Source organism: Colias croceus, chromosome 15, assembly GCF_905220415.1.
Source record: "Colias croceus chromosome 15, ilColCroc2.1".
Classification (NCBI taxonomy): Eukaryota; Metazoa; Arthropoda; class Insecta; order Lepidoptera; family Pieridae; genus Colias; species Colias croceus.
The window spans coordinates 7760596-7781534 of NC_059551.1; the positions used below are offsets into that span (position 1 = coordinate 7760596).

Here is a 20939-nt window from a genome sequence, read left to right on the forward strand (position 1 = left end):
ATAGAGTAGTTTTCACATAACAAAATTGAGTAGTGATAGCGCAATGATAGACTACTTCACAAAAAAAACAAGAAGGTCGAGATTCGTGGATCCAGCCTGCATTTAGATATTGAATAGACAACAATTTATCATTATATACCTATCACCACAATGCATTGCATCAAATGAAAAGCATTGTTACGAAACCACCATCACACCATGTCGGTTTACAAACCACATGCACCCACATGACGTGATCTGTGCCAACGCATTATCGCATAATATATTCCTATCAAAGAATATGATTCCTATAAACATTTAATTCCAGCGTGCCCTTGCTATAGGAAAAAATATGAACTGCACTTGACGAATTTTAGATTTCGTATTCGCATTTTTGCGCACCTTTTTTGCCTTTTCATACTGTATTATCATTACATTTAACATATTGTATTATCAGGATTCAAGACAATCTAGCGACAAAACAATAGGTACGCAATATGAGATTATTATTAGTTCAGGATACATCGCCCATTTTTGCAAGTGACTACTATCAAGCTAATTTTCCGTTTGTGGCTTTATTTTGATGAGACGCCCAATAATTTCGTGTACGAAAGTCTCGATTGTGGTAGCTAACAGAGATAAGGGGCCATCCATAAAGTACGTCACACGTAAAGAGGGGGGGAGGGGGTCGACAAAGTGTGACATGGTGTGACAAAGGGTGGGAGAGGTCCTAAGTTTCGTGACATCACATTTCAAAATCTAGAGGTACCTACTAATCGCGTAATTTGAAATATAAATTATATAAACTAAAAAATATGTCCAACTCTTTCTTTAGGTCTATACGGTTTAAATTGTTTTGTTGACAATTTATATTTATTCGTTAGGTAGTTTATTTTTTTGTTATTGTTTCAAATATTTGATATTATGTAGATTTCATAAAAAGTACTTAATTTAAATGGAAATAAAACTAATCTCGGAACTGCTGTTTTAAGTAATTTAATAATTTTTCGATGTTAAATTGCAAAACATGTGACGTCACACTAGGGAGGGGGGGGTCTTAGAAATGTGACCACCTGTGACAAGCACGGGGGGGTTCCCAAAAACTCATGAAATTAGTGTGACGTACTTTATGGATGGCCCCTAACAAGGATAAAAAATTTTTGATTTGATGGTTCTCAAATATTTACTACTAACTGAATTTTTTTTTGTTCAATCTCAAGATAATTACCTAAATTATTCGAAAAAATATTTGTCCTACAAAATCTATGGTTTGTTCAAAGAGTCCCCCTTTCCAAAGTGTATCGATAACGAGGTCATCATAAATGATTACTAACAAGCTGATTTTTTTGTTTTCACTTAGTTAATGTTTATATAATTCAACAGACATATTGTCCTACAAATTGCGTAATAAATATTTGAGAACCATCAAATCAAAAAATTTTATCCTTGTTATCTCTGTTAGCTACCACAATCGAAAGTACGGAAAATCAGCTTGATAGTAGTCACTTGCAAAAATGGGCGATGTATCCTGAAGGTAGGTACGCAGACTGTCTACAATTTTTTGATTTTTCGACAATAGATGAATTGAGGTGTTGCATATCATTGAATTTTATAATCTCAGCTTATAATGCACTGTTGAGACATTTTTTTGCTATTGCGGCATTTTACTTATGTACCATATTGTTTACCTATCGTAGTATCAATAACCTATAGTGAATGAAAAAATCCATTGAATTTAGCCCAGAAGTTCCAGAGATTAGCGTGTACCAAGCAAAAAGACAGACATAATTTTGTTTTTTTTTTATTACTGTTTCTTATGCTCCGTGGTTTCACCGACATCGTACGAGCGAGTTGATGCCCACAGAGCAAGTACAAAGTTATAGCCTTTTTGAGCAAATTGACTATTCAACTCAAAACATAACAATTCAGTCCAGCAGTTCCTGAGATTCACACTCTTCATATTATTTGTACCCTTTTATTATATGCATAATATAATATTATAGTTTAGGAAATGGAAATTCTTGAACATTAGGGTGAATATATAATTAACTATTTTTAACTTCGCTCAATTACGCAGCATTCAAATGAAAGTAGATAAAATTTGTTTATCCCTATCAATTTTGTGCGTATTAATTGTACTTATGGGAACTTCGTAATGTTTATCGACTAGCTTTGAACATTGTCATCGATAGCTATTTATACTCGACGGATTATTTTTGTTCCAAGGTTGAAACTATCTAACGTTTTACATTGTAATGAAAAATCATCGTAGTTTATTGTTTATATTGAAATAAATAACTCAAAATGAAGATCATTAGTATAAATAAAAAATTTGATATAACGATAAACGACTCAAAAAAATGAAATAAATGTTGTTTCAACAACACTCAATAGGGAAGATAGGATAGGACAGTAAAGGCAATAAAAAACATATTTCCAACAGACTATTCATTATTTATTCTCAATCAATCAATAAGGATACACCATCGGTGCTTATTTACAACGCGATATAGATTGACTTCCATTGAACATATTTATTTAGCGACAAAGATGCGTGCTTACACATACATAATACGGATCGCTAATACTAATAGGAAAGCGAACGGACCGAGTCCGTCGGCAGACTTGCAGGGTGAACTTATGACAATTTTATTGCTCATTTACACAGAACACTCGTATTTTCATTTGATTTTGCGACATACATTGTAATATAACAGTAAGAGGCTTTATCTACAAGTCTAAGATTGTATGGCGATACGCCTAGGGCTCGAGCTCGAGGGCCACGCCCACCTTGTGGCCGCCGGCGTTGAAGTTCTGCCCGTCGATGGCCGCAGACAGTGTAAGGGTTACGCCTGTAACGATAAAGTTGTATAAGTATACGAAAATTTGCGATAAAACGTTGTTACTTCACATTCGATTTTAATTAACAAAAGAATTAAAATCGACTCATCACTACATAGTATAAAACAAAGTCGCTTTCTCTGTCCCTATGTACCTATGCTCAAATCTTAAATCTATGCAACGGATTTTGATGTGGTTTTTTAATAGATAGTGATTCTAGAGGAAGGTTTTTCCATATAATTTTTTGGTTTTAGACAAAGCGAGCGAAGCCGCAGGCGAAAAGCTAGTGAATATATAAGAAAATTATTTCTTTCAATATTTTTTTGCATAAAAGATTGTACCATTAATAAATAACTCGTTTATCTCTTATACAATTTATGCTCTTTCACAGTATCTTATCACATCATATTACATAAAGCAAACTGAAAATGAGCTTACACAAGTGATAACTGCGTTAAAAACAACCGACTTCAAACTTGCACTTGCAACATTTACAAATACCTACAGACAAAAATGCTCATAAAATAAAAACTACTGGGCCTATCCGAATACAATTTTTATGGGACCAATTCGACACCATCTCGCATCGAACAAAAAAAGATTCACGTAAATCGGTTCAGAAACCTCGGAATAATCGGTGTACATATAAAAAAAAATATATACCGGCCGAATTGATAACCTCCTCCTTTTTTTTGAAGTCGGTTAAAAATACAACTATAGATAAGAACCTAACAAGCCTAAAATCAAATACCTGATATTGTTAAGTAAAGATTTTTAAATTAACCACAATGATCATAGTTGAAGTGGTGATGGAGTATTATTAATATACTGTACATACAAAATATTTATCAATTTACTTCGAAATCATCAAAATATTGGCAACATCCATTATTGCAATTTATTAAACATAGTGAGAAATATTACAGGAAATCATAATTTAAAAAAAAAAGGTGTTTATTTTAAGGTTTTAGAAACGTAAGATTTTTTAGGCCTATTTTTATCACCATTTTCAACTTCCCATTCCCATCCATTATTTTCAAGTGCCTTATGTCAAGTATTATATAACATAGATAAAAAGATGATGTATGAAATATCACGCGATATCTCGAATGTTAAATCACGTAAAATTTTATTTACATATGAATAATTAAATTGTTTTACGTATTTACATTTTTAATTTTTCGTAAATGTTAAGATTTAATATGTCTTAATACATAAAAGCCTGCTTAAATATATAAAAGGTTTTTAAGTGAAACTTGGCGCGTTGAGAGTAAAATTTCAAGGTCGCGTAATGGCAATACCATCATGTTATGGAGTAAGGCGACGATCGATCTTTGAATTTGGCACACACGTTCTTTTTTTTTAACAATAACTACACAGTCTCTATTACATATCCAATAAAGACAATCAGTGTCATGTTTCAGTTCATACTATTCGTAAATTGTGTACCGAGGTGTGGTTTAAATAGGAAGCTATAACTAGTATCTACTAGTTTTACTAAACCGCCTAATCACAATGTATATGGAAGTCATATAAAGAATCACTTAGTTATAATCCTCACATGACCATGGGCTTAACCTGGATGATTTCTGATTCTTATAAGTAGAAAATCATATTAGTATGATTGTCGATACATCACGTATCTACTGTTAATTTTAGATTGTTTTAAAAATCACCACATATTATAAAACAAAGTCGCTTTCTGCCGACTTTGTGTCTGTATACATAGATCTTTAAAATAACACAATCAATTTAGTGTTAGTTTTAAGGAGTATTTCTACATTACTTTTATGGAAGTGCAGATTCTCCTGACACAAATTAGTCTTAAACCTATTGTAAAACAAGATTTAACCACCGACTGTGTATACAGACACACAGAGATCTTTAAAATTACACAATTAATATTACGTTAGTGTTAAGGAGTATTTCTACATTACTTTTAAGGAAGTGCAGATTCTCCTGACACAAAATTAGTCTTAAACCTATTGTAAAACAAGATTTAAATACACCAAGTGCTATTGTCCACATACCTGGGCGCAACTTCTGTTGGTATCCAAGACCGATGAGTGACTTGTTGTTGATCTTAGCGTGGAGGGAAGCATCTTGGTCAAGCGCGAACTTGGCTCCAACACCGAACAGTGTGTCCGAGGAACCGGCTTGCCACTTCATGCTGACACCGCAGTCCAGCTTGTCTGACACCTTCTGGTAGATGGAGCCGCCGAAGTCTTTGCCGTTGTCGCTGTAATATAGTGCGTGTGAGAAATGGGAAGTTTGGTCTCTAAATGGCAACTTTTAACAGAAAAAAGACAATTTGAAATCTAAAGCCACTTAAAATGCTTTTTTTATTAAAAAATTATCGAGTGTCCAAAACTAGTTCCAAAGAAGCAAAGAGCTAAGTCAGAGTCAGTTAAAAATGTTTTTCAAAGTTTACTTACTAAGGATATGTTATGTAATACATAAAATTTAAATTGACATGAACATGAAACAAGCCTTTTACTCTAAATGTAATCTGTGTTAGTATATTTTATTTACTTCTACTTTTACAACTTACACGTTAGTGTGCAGAGCAAAGTCGTTGGACTGGTAGCCGAAGGCAAAGTTGTTCTTGGAGAACTTGGCCTTCTGCGTGTCGAACTGTGTGTTGGCGCCCGCGAGCCAGCCCTGGTACTTGAGGACCGCGGCCACGTCCACGATGGGACCGGCTAGGTCCAGGTCCACGTTGGTGTTGAGCGCTACTGTGTCGTTCGCGAAGGAAGACTTCAGCTTGCCGGTTTTGCTTCTGCGGGAGGGAAATTTGATTATAATCTTGTTGGTTTATTGTATTGTGGATTTAAGGAAATTTTTATTTATGTCATAATCTATGAATTTTTATTTAGTAGTAGTATTTCTGTGTAAATACTAAAATAATGTAGAAAACCATTATCTAAATTGTTCTAAAATATTTGTTATCTTTGTGTGCAATTTTCTTAAATAAGATAACTATGTAAAGTATTAAGCCATTAAAACTAACCAAATGTAAAATTAACAATTCTTAAATTCATTATTAAAATGTGTTTTCAAGGTTACACCTTGTGTTAAGGATTACATCATCCTCAAAAAAAAACTTACGAAAATTTGTTGTTTAACATTTAATATATACCTATATAACAGTATGAAATATTTTTTTATTACTTATATATTATTTACCCGGTTTGTGGGGCGAATGTTCCCTCAAGGGTGATCTTAAGACCCTGAGCGATCTTGTCTTGAATAGTGATATCGGTGGCAAGTGTGTTGTCTGTGTTCCATTTCTCTGTGAATGTTAGGCCGTAGTCCTTTACGGCATATTTGGAGGAAAGGCTACCGAAAACCTGCAAATAATTGAATATTATATAAAATGTTAGAAAAACCTTTAGAAATTCACTTTCATACTTCTTGGTGATGATATTTAATTAAATATTGTAATAGTAAAAAATATTGATCATTGAGATATTTAGAAAATTGCATAAGTTGTGTAATATCTGCAATAGTGTAGATAAATTGGCATTCTTAGGCACATATCTGACTGTGTTATAAAATGAATTCTTATCTCTATAACATAATTTAACAAACAATTTACAATACTACTTTGTGTATTTAATTAAAATTTTATGTCACAAAAGACACTTTAATATGCTTTAATAGCGCAGAATTAAGTTTCCTTCCTATGATTGCTGCTACTATTTAAGAAATAATTAAAGAGCAAAATTCTATTCATTGAATAAAAATAATTTCAAATACATATTATGTCAATAATAATTGTGTAACCTTGATTTTCTTTCTCCTCTTTTCATATAAAAAATCTATTTCCATGTTACCTATAAATTTTTATTGATGTAAATTTCTTTTAATTAAATATTACAATATAAATACAGACCTTTCCGCTTTCCTGGTTGGAGGTGATGCCACTGCTGAATTCAACTCCTGCCTCGCTCTTGGTCTTAAGGTCAAGTTTGAACACACCAAAGTGGTATCCCTTGCCGAAGACATCATTGGCCTTCTTGCCGAGATCTGAGTAGTATGGGGGAGACATTCTCTACAAGAAAATATAAATAAATTATATTAAGCACAAACAAAAAGGTGGCACTAATAACATGCACACTTCTTTAAAATGAAATGACAATGATACAGATTCAATGAAAGTAATATACCTATACATATACCTAATGCAAACAATACTATAGCTAATAGTGTACTAATTATAATAAGACATCATATAATCTGGCATTGGACTCTCAAATCAAAGCCAGGCGAGTCGGCTATTAGCAATGAATTTGCACATCCCATTAACCAGCCGCCTTCACATCAGGTGTTACATAACTTGCGAATTTGCGATCCGCAACATTACACCATATCCTGACTACTACTATCGATCCTACAAAAAGTAAAGTGGAACAAATCGATATTACACTTTGGCTATAAGTCTGACCTTTCGCCTAGACACTAAAATAGTCCCTGTCTAATGTATCAATTATTCAAATCTTACTGATACAGACGATTCTATGTTAAAAAGTAAAGCTGTGTGAAAAAATGAAAAAAATCAATAAAATGACTTAATGCAGGGACGAATTAATACACTTTTCTAATAAAATCCATTAGGTTTTTGTAAAAATAACTAAAAAACACGTGTATGACGTAGATTCTCCCCGGCTATTACGTGTATCCCATTTATTATTGCAAAGCAAGTACATTACTGAAATTATTATAAATATAAAATATCTTTACATTTATACTCACTATATTAAATTAATTCACAGATTGAAACTAGTTAGGTAGAATTCAAAGAATTCTTGGCAATAACTTCACCTCCAGCACCGCACCACAAGACAATTCTGGTTTCCGAAAACGGAGCTAAGAGGGCGTGACAGTGCCGGAATTGGCGTTATTGATATGATCACGTGTAGTTTTTTTATGTCAAATACGATCCATTTGGGAGCAAAAATAGTTTTTGGGACAATATAATAAAATGTAAACTTCAAATAATAAATATACATTTTTATATTATAGGTAAACCAGAATCTGATGGCAATTAGGGAAATCAAAATTTTGAGTGTGCAACCCTAGGGAAAATGGACTGAACGATCTTGATACGGCTTATTTTTTATTTTGTCCTCAACATCATTAGTCACATTACATAAGTGAACAATAATGTACTTAATAATGAGATATCCACTTAATATTATGTAGGTACATACTTACATGTGTATTATACATATAACTTTTATCTATGATATACATAATATTATTATTTACACATACCTATATTTGTATATTCATTATCATTATGCCATGTAAAAATATGGATGTAATGATAATGATAATGCTAATAATAATTTTTTTATAAAATAAATAAAAACTATGTTTATTTTCGTAAGTATTAACAGATACACACAATATCAAATTGACTTGGACAGCTTGGACTTGACGAATAGCCGTATTGGAAACTCTTGTAATAAGTTTTCATAAAATTATATTGTAATCAACAAACAATATTATAGTTACCTACTTATAATATGTATTTTTAATTTTAAGTATCAAAACGGGTAAGTCCAATTTACCAATAAAATATTCAACATTGAAAATTGTGATGTGTTTGACCCTTCTTCATCGAATGTTTTTCCATACACGTTATAAACAACATCTCTTGTTGTGATTGCAGCGGCTTTTTCGACATTTTCGAAGATTTTTTAGACAAAATCCTAAAAATTATTCATCAATTCCAAAGAAGACAAATAATTTAACAACCAATTTGATAGTTGTCAAATAACATTGCCATATGAAAATCTTTTATTTCTTAATTATAAATATGCCATCAGATTCTGGTAGACCTATAGTAAATTTCATAGTTTTGCAAGGATTTAATAATAAAAAGAATTCTTATTGACTAGATCTCGATGCGGCGTAACGGGATTTTAAGGTCATTACCCTTTCAAAAACTCGAGATTAACTTATATTTAAATCATTTTAATTTTTTAAAAACTCATTCACTTGGTTTTTATAATAACAATCATACTCGCTTCATGTATTTAAAAGTTTGTAAGTAATAGGTAGGTGGTAATAGCCAAATATAATGTACGACTCTTGAACCGCGAAATTCAAATTCAAGCTACATATCTACGAATAATTATTTGTGTTCGTAGAGCTTATAATAATTATTAATTACCCATCTAATTATGATCATATTATCGTATTGAATGTCGTATTATAATAATACAGAGAAATTAATTTAATATTTAGCGTAATAAATACTCACTGAGCAACATATTTTATTGTCTCCATTCTGATGATTTTTTTCATTATTTTCGTCTTCGTCGTCTTCTCGAGTGCAATCGACTTTTCTACCCCATTCGTCCTTGCAAACGTCCATTTGTCCCATTGACCCATCCTTTAAATTATAGCATAATAAATATAAAAAAAAATTAAATACCTAAGTATATAAATATTGTTAGATAAAGTATAAAACGGTAAAATTTTCTTACCGGACGCAAACATGGGACTGTTTCTTTCGTAATAGCAGCATTAACGGTTGGAAAATTAAAAAAATTTGATAAGTAATTAAAACTGTTACCACTAAGAGCGCCAAAATGCTCAAAAATTGTCATAATTTAAGAAATAAAATAAATAATATGTATAAAATGGTCTGATTCAAATATCACGTCACGGGAGGTCTGAACCACGTAGAATTTTGAGTGGGTATAATAAAATCAATTAGGCCTAATCTTTGTACTTACGTCATTGTTTATCCCATGACTCTATCGGTCCAAAAATATTTAACCATGAATATCCAGTGTGATTGATCAATTTGAATAATCCTTATAAGAAAGTACAATGCACTCGTTGATAGTAATCAGTTAATTTTCCATCGTACAACCTAATAATATTATATTATCGTCATCATCATGTGAGAACGGTGCCTATTCGATATTTTGTCTTTCTTTTTGTGGCTTATTAGATCATAGAAATTGTAAAATACACCGTAACTATAGGAATTTTTAATGAGTTATATTTATCACAATAAGTTCAATTTAATTTAAGAGCGTTTTTTTTAGCTAGTTATAAGCTACTTTTTATTATAAGAGCATAAGTACTTAACTAAATAATATTTTTTCACAAAATCTAAACCATCTTCAAATTTAGATGGACCACACAGGAGGCACCAGCTTTCAAATAATAAAAGAATCATCAAATTCGCTTCACCCAGTCGAAAGTAACAAATAAAAAACCGTAGAATTGAAAACCTCGTTTTTTGTAGTCGATTGTTAATGAATTAGTTTTATTATATCTGAAGCTTAATCTGAAGGATCGCAATTCTAGACATTGGAAATATAGCAGTCATTTGTCAGTTATTTTTGGGACTCTGCTGATGCATCGCATTTGTATAACAAAAGAACAAAAATTAACTGAAAGTGGATGCTATAAATTGTTTCGTAATTATGTACATATTTATATTTTGGTGTTATTTGTACTCGAGCATTCGGTACAATTCTCGAATACGCTGACTGCCGAGTCTTATTTTAGACATTTGAGAGTAAAGTCGCTTCAATCGTCGCTCAGCAAGCACGAAAGATAGGTCGTTGTAATAACTAACAAATTAATAATGACGGAAAAACATTGCGATATTCTCCATAATGATAAATTCGGTCGATATCTTGTTGCTAATAAAGATTTAGATGCCGGCGAATTAATTTTTACCAATACACCTTTCGTTTTCGGACCGAAACAAGGCAAGTAGATATTTAGTATGGTGTTGTAGAGCTGGGTCATCGCACTAAGGAAGTGTAGATCCCAGTATAGTATAGTTTAGGTAAAAATGCATGGAAAAGTAGAAAAAGATAATACTTCCATTTTTGTCCTATAAAAAGCCAGGAAATTCGATACATGGCCTATATATTATATTGGTAACTGTCTTACAGAACAGTGCACTTAACAAAATGCATGATTTTGTGAACAGTCTCTGTAGAATTGATTAAAATACTTACATTACTTAAATTAAGAGTAATAATATAAATTATTACTCCTGCATAATAGGTATATAAACCTTGATAAAAACACCTGCATAGGCTCTATGTCTCCTAATGAACAGATGAATGACTTTTACCGGCTTTAATTTCATTTTCTTTTTATTTTATGTCAAAGGATCGACTCTTTTATGCTGTTTACTTTACAATAAGCATTCAGATCAGTGATCATGATGAGCGGTGAGCCTGTCTGTTAAAAGTCTCTCAATAAAAATATTTACTCAAAAGTTAGATAGGAAGGTAACTAACTATTAGATATTAAATAAATAAGATGATGAAAAATTTTTTGTAATATCCAAGATAAAGCTAGCCACACAGATGTGTTCATGCAAAGAAAAATATGAAGCGTATCTTTAGTTTAATTTTTATCTGAAGAACTGATTAATTTATCTGAAGAATTTATGCAGTTTTGTGATTTTTATGAGGTAAAGTAATACATAGTGAAGTAATATTTCATTAGTTTATAAGGATTTATCGAGCCTTTCGTCAACAGTTTTAAAATCTTCCTCTCGTATTATATTTAATAAATTACCTAAAACAAGAATACATAAAAGAAAATACTTTGTAATTAGTTTAAAGTTAGTTTTAGAAGATATTTAATTTTTTAAATATTACATAAATGTGCTTTTGTAAATAATTCTGAATAAAACCGAATACTGATAGCTGCAGCTACCTTATAGGTACCTACGAAGAAAATAACCTTTATGTTAACTATTTTCTACTTCTTCTGTCTTCATACTTAGATACGGACGGAGAAAGGCACTAGAACACGTTAAAAATTTAAATATAAAATTTTGTTGTTCTAAGGGTTGATTTCTCAGAGATCGTTACTTTATTTTTTGATAAGATAGGTATCAAGTAGGTACCTACCTACTAAATTGAAATTTTGAAATTAAACTTCTCTAATCCCCCTGCACGCAACGCTAAATGTATCATGTCAATGGAATATAGTTTGTTATGTTGAAGCCAAGTTGAAGCGTGGAAGATTGTTTTGCTTCTTGAATGCATATATATTCTATTATTTTAATTTTCCCATAGACTCTCCGCCTCTATGCCTTGGCTGTTTCTGCCCCGTGGATAACACCATGTGCTCCCGCTGCGGCTGGCCGATATGCAGCGAAGCTTGCGAGAAGGCACCACAGCATAAGATAGAATGCGACGTCTTCTCTGCTGTTAAAGTCAGATTCCAACCTGTAGATGACTGGACTGTGCCCTCGCCGCAACTTGATTGTATTACGCCTTTAAGGTATAAAAGTTAGAATGTAGCTAACATAACTCAATCATGGTTAATATAAAATAAGCAATTGCAAGAGCTAGGATAAAATATATTATATATAACAATCCACTATCCAGATTTGTCAAATATGTTTATTAAATGTTAATTTTTAATTGGGTCAAGTTCTGCAGATATTTATTAATATCTGCAAGTTTTGCAGATATTAATAAATCATTAAAAGAATTCTAAGTACATACTTAGGTACCTCCCTATCCCATTATTGACTTAAAACACTCTACATTTACCCACAGCAGTTATCGGGTTTTAACATAACATTATGTATTGTTAAATCGTTTAGGATGCTTATAGCAAAAGAACAAGACCCAGACCGCTGGCAACGCGAGCTCGAAGTTATGGAGACTCACACTAAAGAACGGAAGAACAGACCTACTTGGGAAGCTGAACAGACCAATGTCGTCAATTTCCTGCTAAACCATTGCAAACTTGGAGCAAGATTTAGTAGTGAATTAGTTGAAAAAGTTTGCGGTATACTAGCGGTAAGAAATATTAAAGAAAAGTTCAAAGTAATCTGTAACAGAGACTATCCATAGTCTCTTATGCATAAAGTTACTCACAAGTCACATTATATACCTACATACTCCAACTGCCGTAGCTATAAATTGCTCATTATTCAGCGCATTTTATAGGTGAATGCTGTAGAAATTCCATCAAGAGGCGGTTTTAGTTCACACGCTGTATATCCATTTCTGGCCATCACTGCCCACAGCTGCGTTTCTAATATTGTGCATACGATATTATATGATGATTATCGGTATGTATTATCCGGATTTTCATGCACTAAGTTTCACAGACGTCTAATATATCCAATTAAAAATGACTCTTTATTCTTATTTATTTTAGAGTACAAGTTCGTGCAGCTGTACCTATCAAAGCAGGGGATATTTTATACCTAAGTTACACACACGCGTTGGCTCCGACGATCACTAGACGGGAATATCTCCTCGAGTCCAAGTTCTTTAACTGTGAATGTCAGAGATGTGCAGATCCAACTGAACTTGGGACTCATCTGAGCACGTTGAAATGCAGCAAATGTGATAATGGCGTCATAATGTCTAATAATTCATTAGGTAATTATAGTTATGTACTTTAACATTGTCGAATTTTTTGTATTGAGTTTAACTCACCATGATTATGTTTTTTAAAATAATTTGTGGAATATTACTTAGGTATTAGTTATAGGTATTTCTAGACATTTTCAATTTTGCACCTATAATTTTCGCCTTACTAAGTAGTATTATTTATGAATATACCAAGTTACGTATCTTCTGTCTATCTATCTAGTATCTACACTAATATTATAAAGAGGAAAACGATGTTTGTTTGATTGTAATGAATAGGCTCATAAACTACTGGACCGATTTTAAAAATTCTTTCACCATTCGAAAGCTACATTATCCACGAGTAACATAGGCTAGGTTTTATCCCGGAAATCCCACGAGAACGGGAACTATGCGGGGTTTTCTTTGAAAACGCGGGCGAAGCCGCAGGCGGAAAGCTAGTATTCTATATGATTACAATGCTGAGCTCTTATAAAATGAAAAGCTTTTGTTATCCCTTTTCTAATTCCCTCGTGCGATATGCGTGATACTTTGCAGACAATGATGCTGAATGGAATTGCACGGATAAGAAATGCGGTTTCAAAACGAGTGGTGCTGCCATGCGCAAGATGTTAGCAGTTATTCAAGCAGAAGTCGATCTACTCGACTCCTTAGAACCGGGCCCACAAGCTATCGAACAAAGGGAAGCATTTATAAATAAGGTGAATAATCATTTGTCTATTGTTTGTTTTATTTCTGTATAAAATAAACCAAAATTAGAAATCAAATTTAAATTTAACGGTTTCAATTTCAGTACAAGTCGGTGTTCCACCCTCGTCATTCTGTGTTGCTATCTGTAAAGTACACACTAGCGGAATTATACGGGCGGGTAGAAGGCTACACTATCGACGAGTTGCCAGATTTGATGCTCGAACGAAAAGTAGAAATGTGTCGACTGGTCCTGAAGACTCTCGACATAATTTTACCCGGAGAAAGTCGTATGAGAGGTAAATTACCTATTTTCGTATTTGAAAACTCCCCTCTCCTCTAGGCTCTACTAACTAAACGGTTAACAAAATATGATTAATCATCATAAAAACTCTCACACTTAAGTGAGATTTACAAGTTTACGAGTACTATGCTATTATACTAATTTATAAGAAACTAGCGGTCCGCCCCGGCTTCACCCGTGGTACATATTCACGTTTTCTCTACATAAGAACCATCCTCGAACTTCAAGGAATATTATAAAAAAAGAATTAACGAAAAAGAATTAACGGTTAAGCCGTTCTCAAGTTATGCGCTTACCAACACATTTTGGGATTCATTTTTATATTATAGATTTTTGAAACTATGCATAGAAACAGAAATGTTGATAGATGGCGCTCGCCGCTCAGCTCTGTTTGACTCGCACTTAGCTATTATAAAAAATTACAATAAAGTCTACGCGTTTTTATTTTTGTTTATTTAGCGCCTCTTGCTATCTGAGGCCTAGAGCCGCCACTGCCGGCTTTATAAGTCCGCCCTTGCCATAAATAAACATAAAACAAATACTAACTGGATTAATTATTATTATTAAGAACTTTTCTGTGAAAAAAATTACAGGTATGATGTTATACGAACTGCACGCCCCGCTCATGTACTTAGCGAGGAATGAATTCAGTGCTGGGATCATAGCGCAAGAACAACTCAAAGAAAAGTTACAAGAGCCATTGCAGTGTTTGGCTGAAGCTGCGAGAATTCTACAAAGAGAGGATCCACAAAGCCCCGAAGGAATTATTGGGAATATAGCGTATCAATCAATGGAACAGTTAAAACTTAGCTTAGATACCTTGTAACAGAGGAATAAATTTATATGGAAAATTAGCTTATATTTAGAAAATAGTTAAAACTAAGGTTTACTTATCGACATTTTAAGCGTAGACTTCGATCATTATTTGCAAATCAAACTTAAAACTGTCCTCAAATGTGTTTGTAAAATTGTAGTCAATTAAACAAAAATTAAAGCAAAATACTAATAAGAAAATGAATTGAACCTTATTGCCATGTATTAAAGTTGAATTTACAAAGTATATTGTTATTTGTTGTGGACGATTTTTATAGCTGATTGTGTCTAGTTTTTCGATGATAGATTACTGTAGATTTGTAGTTAATTGCACGTGTCATTTTATGTAACAATAAAAAATTGTGATAGTGTTTTTTATTGAATAAAATAAAACAATTTGGTTCCAATATTTGCGTCTATTATTTGATATACATAAAACCAAAATATTATGTACAAATGGAATACAACTAAAACTTAACTTTCTTAGGTTTTTTGGAAGGTTCTGTAGAGACCGTAGATTTTACAGACTGTCCTATGTCCTCAATATTGTCTGATGTATCTAAAGTGGACAGTTTTATTGAAGTACTTTCCTTTTGCTCGGACACCTAAAATATTAAAAAAATATTGGATACATTTTTTCTATTCTTAAAAAAAAATCGCAAACTTAAGCATTTGAATGATATAAAATAAAAAATATCAAATATAAGATAAGATTCAAGGTAAAACTTTACTTTTAGAACAAATATATAAATTACACAGGTTTTAAATCTTTGGAAAAAAAATAATAATTTAAATTAATTAAGCATCAGCAAGCCACAATTAGGATGTTTCATGTATTATAATGGAGGTGAATATTAAGAAAATATCAAGAAAAGCTCGCTTGATCATCATAATATAAACTAACGGTTTTACTAATAAAATGTTACCCATTCGCTATGCAATGGTTTTATTATTGCAATAACCTGTCTTGTTTTTATGATTGACGTTTCATGTGAGCAAGAGCAGGACACAGCTATGGTAGAAAATGGTAGAAATTTGTCCATTGTTTAACTTTTTATTAGTAAGGCCGTATGACTAAACATTTAAAATACAGGCCTTTAATATTGCAAACTGGAAAAATAACTTACTGTTGGACAATCCTTCCTCAAATGTGTGACATCACCACAGAGCTTACAGCTTCCCCCGTTTGGATAGAGACCCTTGGGATTGTCTGGACATTGCCTTGCTAAGTGACCCTGGAAAATTGCAAAATAAAGATTAATTAATATATTTAGTAAATAAAAAAAATACAAATAATATAATAATATATTATAGATATTTTTTAAGCTTTGAACCAGAATATTGTTTTAGGAAAATGAAGACAGTACAAATACAATAATAAATAATCAATGGAGATATTAAAACTACTAATTAGTATTTGCATGAATTTAGGAAACTTACAGGTTCTCTACAAATGAAGCAAGTGGCGAATCTGAATTCCTTATCCCTCTGTACTTTACATTCATTTTGCCTGTGTTCAGTTGAACCACATTTGAAGCAAACCCCATCAGCCGAGTCCACTCCCGGTATATTGGACCTAAGATCTGGACAGTCTGACAGATTATGGCCTCCTTTCCTACAGTTGTAGCATACATCCCTTTTCAATCTCGCCAATGCTTTCTCAGCCCGTCTTCGCTCCAATTTCATAGTCCTTTGAACTTCACTTTTAGGTATGCCTTTTTTAATCATGCTATTCTTCAATTCTTGCAGCCTGTCTGCATCTCTCTTCATGATTGGAAAACCATCAAATCTAACTAACTCAATGTCTTTGCCGTTAATTATGAGTTTGAAACTACGTTCAGTTATCTCTTTTCTTCTTACAGGCCCATCTCCCATTTTTATCTTTTTCTTTGCTTGCATATGCTGCTGCTGTTGATTGTTTTGAGTGTTAGTTTGATTTGATTTGTTCTCTACAGTGTTGTTTTCTGTGGCACCAAAATTATTTTTATTTTTCTTTTTCTTATTCTTACCTACTTGCTCTGGTTGAGGCATTTCAGAATTATTAGGCTTTTTGTTAAATTTATCATTTGGCTCACTTGTATCATTGTTATTTGACGATTTTTGACCATCAGTACCATTAATTAAACTTTGTGAGGAATCTGCATTTTCTACATTGTCTGTGTTATTTTGTCCAGTCTTATTCTTTTGTTTATTTTTCTTTTTATTCTTCTTTTTAGAATTATCAGACGAAACTTCTGGGTTGACTGTTTCTGAATTATTAACATTGTTGTTGATTTTCAATTTCTTTTTCTTTTCAGGACTAGGTTTACTTTCATTTTGTGTTTTCTTTGTTTCTGGGAAATCACACCATTCAGCCTTTCGTTTTTCAACTCTTCGTTCTTTAAGGAAGTTTTCATAATTATTTATTCTTTGCTGCTCTGCCTGGAAATTATTGTTTAAACAAATTATTTTTCATTCAAGTTGTGATTGATTAAAACTGATACAGCATTAACATAAAATTTTAAATAAAAATGATATATACTTAATGATATTACCTCTTCTCGCTTTTTTGATTCTTCGCTTTCTTTTTTCGCTTTAACCAGCTGTTCTTTCATTACTTCCCATGGTGTACTGTCTTCAGGATCTTTAAGGTTAGAAGCCTTTGAGCCTTTAGCTCGAGCAAACCGCGTCATTATAAATGTGAATTAATTGATTGGTCTACTAGATGTGAAATCTATTTTCGTGGTAATCTACTTAAAATATTATTCTGAATGGTAAATTCATATTATCAATTTTTCACTAACTACGATCTACGTGCAATCTACATGCGTTATTGACATATGTCATAATATAACACACGGTTGACACTTGACAATGTGAATGGACATTGACAGACACAGATAACACAGGAGTTGAGAGATATAATATTTTACTCTGTATATTAAAATAATAACTAATAATATTGTTAACATCACTAGCTTTCCGCCTGCGGCTTCGCCCGCTTTGTTTAAGACCCAATAAATTATATACTTAAACCTTCCTCGAGAACCACTCTTTAGCTATTTATTTATTTATTTATTTATTTAATTTATGGAACACACAACAATAAATACACATTACATTATAATATATAAGAAGACATTATCTAATTAATTGTATCTGATGTATTTATCAATTATAGGTGTACACAACATTCGCATTAATAACACTTATACAATTAAACATAAATGAAAGAAAAACATAATCAATATACTACATTATTTTATACGCTGCTGGAAAAACTGTGAATAATTTTATGCTTATACTGTGCGAGAGATCCAAAAAATATGTCAAGATCTGGTAAGAGCATTATTTGTTGGTTATAAGTAGCACACATTCTGGATAATGGAGCATGTTTGCCTAGGTTAGTTTTACAAGCTGGAACACAAAAAAGGTTTTTTACCGGTTTTCTGGGAAAGCCATACGGTATCTGAAAAGCGATGTTAGAAATGATGTCCTCACAGACAACAGCACCGTTTACACATTTATGGAGAAATAGTAAATCGTGTAATTTGCGGCGGTCGCGTAACGAAATCATTTTAAAAAAATCTAAGCGTTCACTATATGGGCAGCGATGTGATATACCTCGAGAGGTAAAAGCCAAGTGTCTCGTGAAGGAACGCTGAATAGATTCAATACGCTGCGAATGTACGGCATAGTAGGGATTCCATACCACACAAGCAAACTCGAGGTGACTGCGAACCAGAGAATTATAAAGAACTATTTTAGTTGATGTCTTAAAATGTGAGTCATGTCTTTTAATAAAGCCCAACATCCGTGCTGCATTTTTGATAATATTGTCTAAGTGGGATGTTAACCTAAGTCCGCTGTCTAAAGTGACGCCAAGATCTACAATTTGAGAATTTTCACTGAGTGCAACATTTTCGATATTATATTTAGAATGCAGTAGTGATTTTTTTCGCGTAAATCTTATGTAAGAACATTTTTTAGAGTTGATGACCATATAGTTAGCTTTACACCAGATTGCTATGTTGTCCAAATCATCCTGAATAGCATTTACGTCCGATAAATTTTTTATTGATTTATAGATTTTTAAGTCGTCAGCAAAAAGAGCATAGTTGCAATGTTTGATACAGTCAGAAATATCATTTATATAAGTAAGAAATAGCAGTGGACCCAAGTGGGACCCCTGTGGGACTCCAGATGTTGCAGTAAACATAGACGACCTAAAACCCTTCACAACCACTTCCTGTGATCTATTGTAAAGGTAAGATGCGAACCATTTCAAAATGGAGCCTGATACACCATAATTCTTTAATTTTATGAGCAGCGTCTCATGATCAACCTTATCAAAAGCGCTACTGAAGTCCGTATAGATCGCGTCTACTTGGCCTCCGCTATCTAGTTCACTCGCTACGTCAGACAAGAATTTCACAAGATTTGTTTGGATAGAATGACCTTTACGAAAACCATGTTGATGTGGTGATATAAATTTATCCAAGTAACGAGTAACAACAGGACAAACAAGAGATTCAAAAACCTTTGATAAGGTTGATAAAATAGCGATAGGTCTATAATTACTAACAATGGTTTGGTCACCCTTTTTATATACTGGCACAATCCTGGAAAACTTCCAACGCTCGGGGAATATACCTTGCTGGAGAGACTCATTGAAAATATTAGCTAGAGGAGAAGCTAACGAGACGGCCGCACGTTTAAGAAAAATGGGTGGGATAAGATCCGGACCAGCACCTTTGTTAACATCAAGTTGTTTTAACTTGACAAGAACCTCTTTTTTAGTAACATTGATTTTGGAACAAGAATCATTATAGCAAGTCATTTTACTTGAACAAATTGGAAGCGCTTTTATTATTGAATCAGAATAAACGGATGAAAAATGAGAGGCAAAGAGGTTCGCAATGTCAGGACCGTTTACTGCGGTAAGATTGTCGAGGCACATAACAGACGGTATCGATGATAGACAATTATTTCGCTTACTATTAACATATTTCCAAAATGCTTTACTATCTCTTTTGATGGCTTCTTCAATTTTTTGTTTGTAGTTTTGATGACAACGTGAAATTATTTTTTTGCATCTTTCTCGCAAAACATTAAACTCGAACAGATCGCGGGGGTTTTTGAACTGTTTATACTTACGCCTAATTTTATCCTTCTCTTTAATGATACGAACTAAAGCGGGAGAAAACCAGGGAGGATATTTGCTTTTTTTAATGTAACTTTTCGGTACATGGTGCTCAATTACGCCTCGCAAAACATCGTAAAACAGCTCCAACTTCTTATTGATATCATTAACAAGTAGAAATTTAGAGTCCCAATCAATATTTTCCAGCTCTCGCACAATATCATCATAATTAGCCTTAAAAAAGTTATAGCTAACAAAGTCATTACATCGCAAAGTAGAGGGTACGTTAGATTCGACACACAACAAAATACTAGGATGATGAGGATCTGGCTTAGTCAATATATCAATCGCCGAGGAAACATTACAACAAGAGATATTTGTCAGGGCTAAGTCTAACATTTTATCATTGTGATTAAGAACATTATTAATTTGATCAAGATTATTAATGTTTATAAAATCAACAAGAGCACATTCCACATTACCATGATACTCAATTGGAACCATTACTTCACGATTCGTACAGCTATTGACCCATTTTATATTACCCAAATTAAAATCTCCAAGAATTATAACATTTCCCATTTCCTCTACGACATTATTTGCATTTAAAATAAATCTCTGTAGAGCTTTGTGATTGGTTGGAGGTGGGAGGTAAATAGTACAGATAGGAACATTTTTTACAACACCGTCAATTTCGATTATAACATTTACCCAAAGATCCTCGTATTCGGTTTCGTATTTTAATAGTCTAGAAGACTGAAATTTTCGGGAAACTGCGATTAGAACTCCACCTCCATCCAAC

The 20939-nt window shown here is 32.7% G+C and overlaps 3 protein-coding genes across 5 annotated transcripts in view; 1 reads left to right on the forward strand and 2 right to left on the reverse strand.

The window, feature by feature from the left end:
• The window catches only part of LOC123698106 (SET domain-containing protein SmydA-8), a 542384-nt gene extending 526960 nt beyond the window's left edge, over positions 1-15424 (forward strand). Inside the window, exons 1-8 of one of the 2 annotated variants that reach the window (XM_045644703.1) lie at positions 10373-10562; positions 11895-12102; positions 12431-12629; positions 12780-12904; positions 12994-13220; positions 13749-13912; positions 14005-14197; positions 14796-15424. In XM_045644703.1, the coding sequence (XP_045500659.1) occupies positions 10436-10562; positions 11895-12102; positions 12431-12629; positions 12780-12904; positions 12994-13220; positions 13749-13912; positions 14005-14197; positions 14796-15028 (1476 nt within the window). In that variant the 5' untranslated portion in view covers positions 10373-10435 and the 3' untranslated portion in view covers positions 15029-15424. Of the gene's footprint in view, positions 1-10372; positions 10563-11894; positions 12103-12430; positions 12630-12779; positions 12905-12993; positions 13221-13748; positions 13913-14004; positions 14198-14795 lie in introns of those variants that run through there. The other variant, XM_045644704.1, reaches the window with a different exon arrangement.
• On the reverse strand, positions 2413-7709 carry LOC123698124 (voltage-dependent anion-selective channel-like). 2 transcript variants are annotated; one of them, XM_045644722.1, is made up of 6 exons: positions 7576-7708; positions 6716-6874; positions 6007-6170; positions 5372-5599; positions 4851-5059; positions 2413-2831 (listed from the first exon to the last, which is right to left on the reverse strand). In XM_045644722.1, exons 2-6 carry the CDS (start codon positions 6869-6871, stop codon positions 2740-2742), a joined length of 849 nt encoding a protein of 282 aa, XP_045500678.1. In that variant the 5' UTR covers positions 6872-6874; positions 7576-7708; the 3' UTR covers positions 2413-2739. The 2 variants fall into 2 exon arrangements, with proteins under 2 accessions (XP_045500678.1, XP_045500677.1); XM_045644721.1 differs by lacking the exon at positions 2413-2831 and adding an exon at positions 3761-4628 and having other exon boundaries at positions 4780-5059; positions 7576-7709.
• On the reverse strand, positions 15417-17847 carry LOC123698112 (zinc finger CCHC domain-containing protein 9-like). Its single transcript, XM_045644710.1, has 4 exons — positions 17550-17847; positions 16456-17436; positions 16143-16250; positions 15417-15620 (listed from the first exon to the last, which is right to left on the reverse strand). Exons 1-4 carry the CDS (start codon positions 17685-17687, stop codon positions 15483-15485), a joined length of 1365 nt encoding a protein of 454 aa, XP_045500666.1. The 5' UTR covers positions 17688-17847; the 3' UTR covers positions 15417-15482.
• Between the last annotated feature and the right edge of the window lie 3092 nt (positions 17848-20939).

What these genes read in the sequence shown, in the direction of transcription:
- LOC123698124 (XM_045644721.1), bottom strand. Translation starts at nt 6,871, where the DNA reads ATGTCTCCCCCATACTACTCAGATCTCGGCAAGAAGGCCAATGATGTC. An exon ending in CCAACCAGGAAAGCGGAAAG is followed by an intron (nt 6,171 to 6,715) that starts GTCTGTATTTAT and finishes AATTATTTGCAG; the next exon opens with GTTTTCGGTAGCCTTTCCTC. An exon ending in TAAGACTAATTTTGTGTCAG is followed by an intron (nt 4,629 to 4,779) that starts GAGAATCTGCAC and finishes AATTTGTGTCAG; the next exon opens with GAGAATCTGCACTTCCATAA.
- LOC123698112 (XM_045644710.1), bottom strand. Translation starts at nt 17,687, where the DNA reads ATGACGCGGTTTGCTCGAGCTAAAGGCTCAAAGGCTTCTAACCTTAAA. An exon ending in AATCAAAAAAGCGAGAAGAG is followed by an intron (nt 17,437 to 17,549) that starts GTAATATCATTA and finishes AATAATTTCCAG; the next exon opens with GCAGAGCAGCAAAGAATAAA. An exon ending in TGAGGAAGGATTGTCCAACA is followed by an intron (nt 15,621 to 16,142) that starts GTAAGTTATTTT and finishes TTAATATTTTAG; the next exon opens with GTGTCCGAGCAAAAGGAAAG.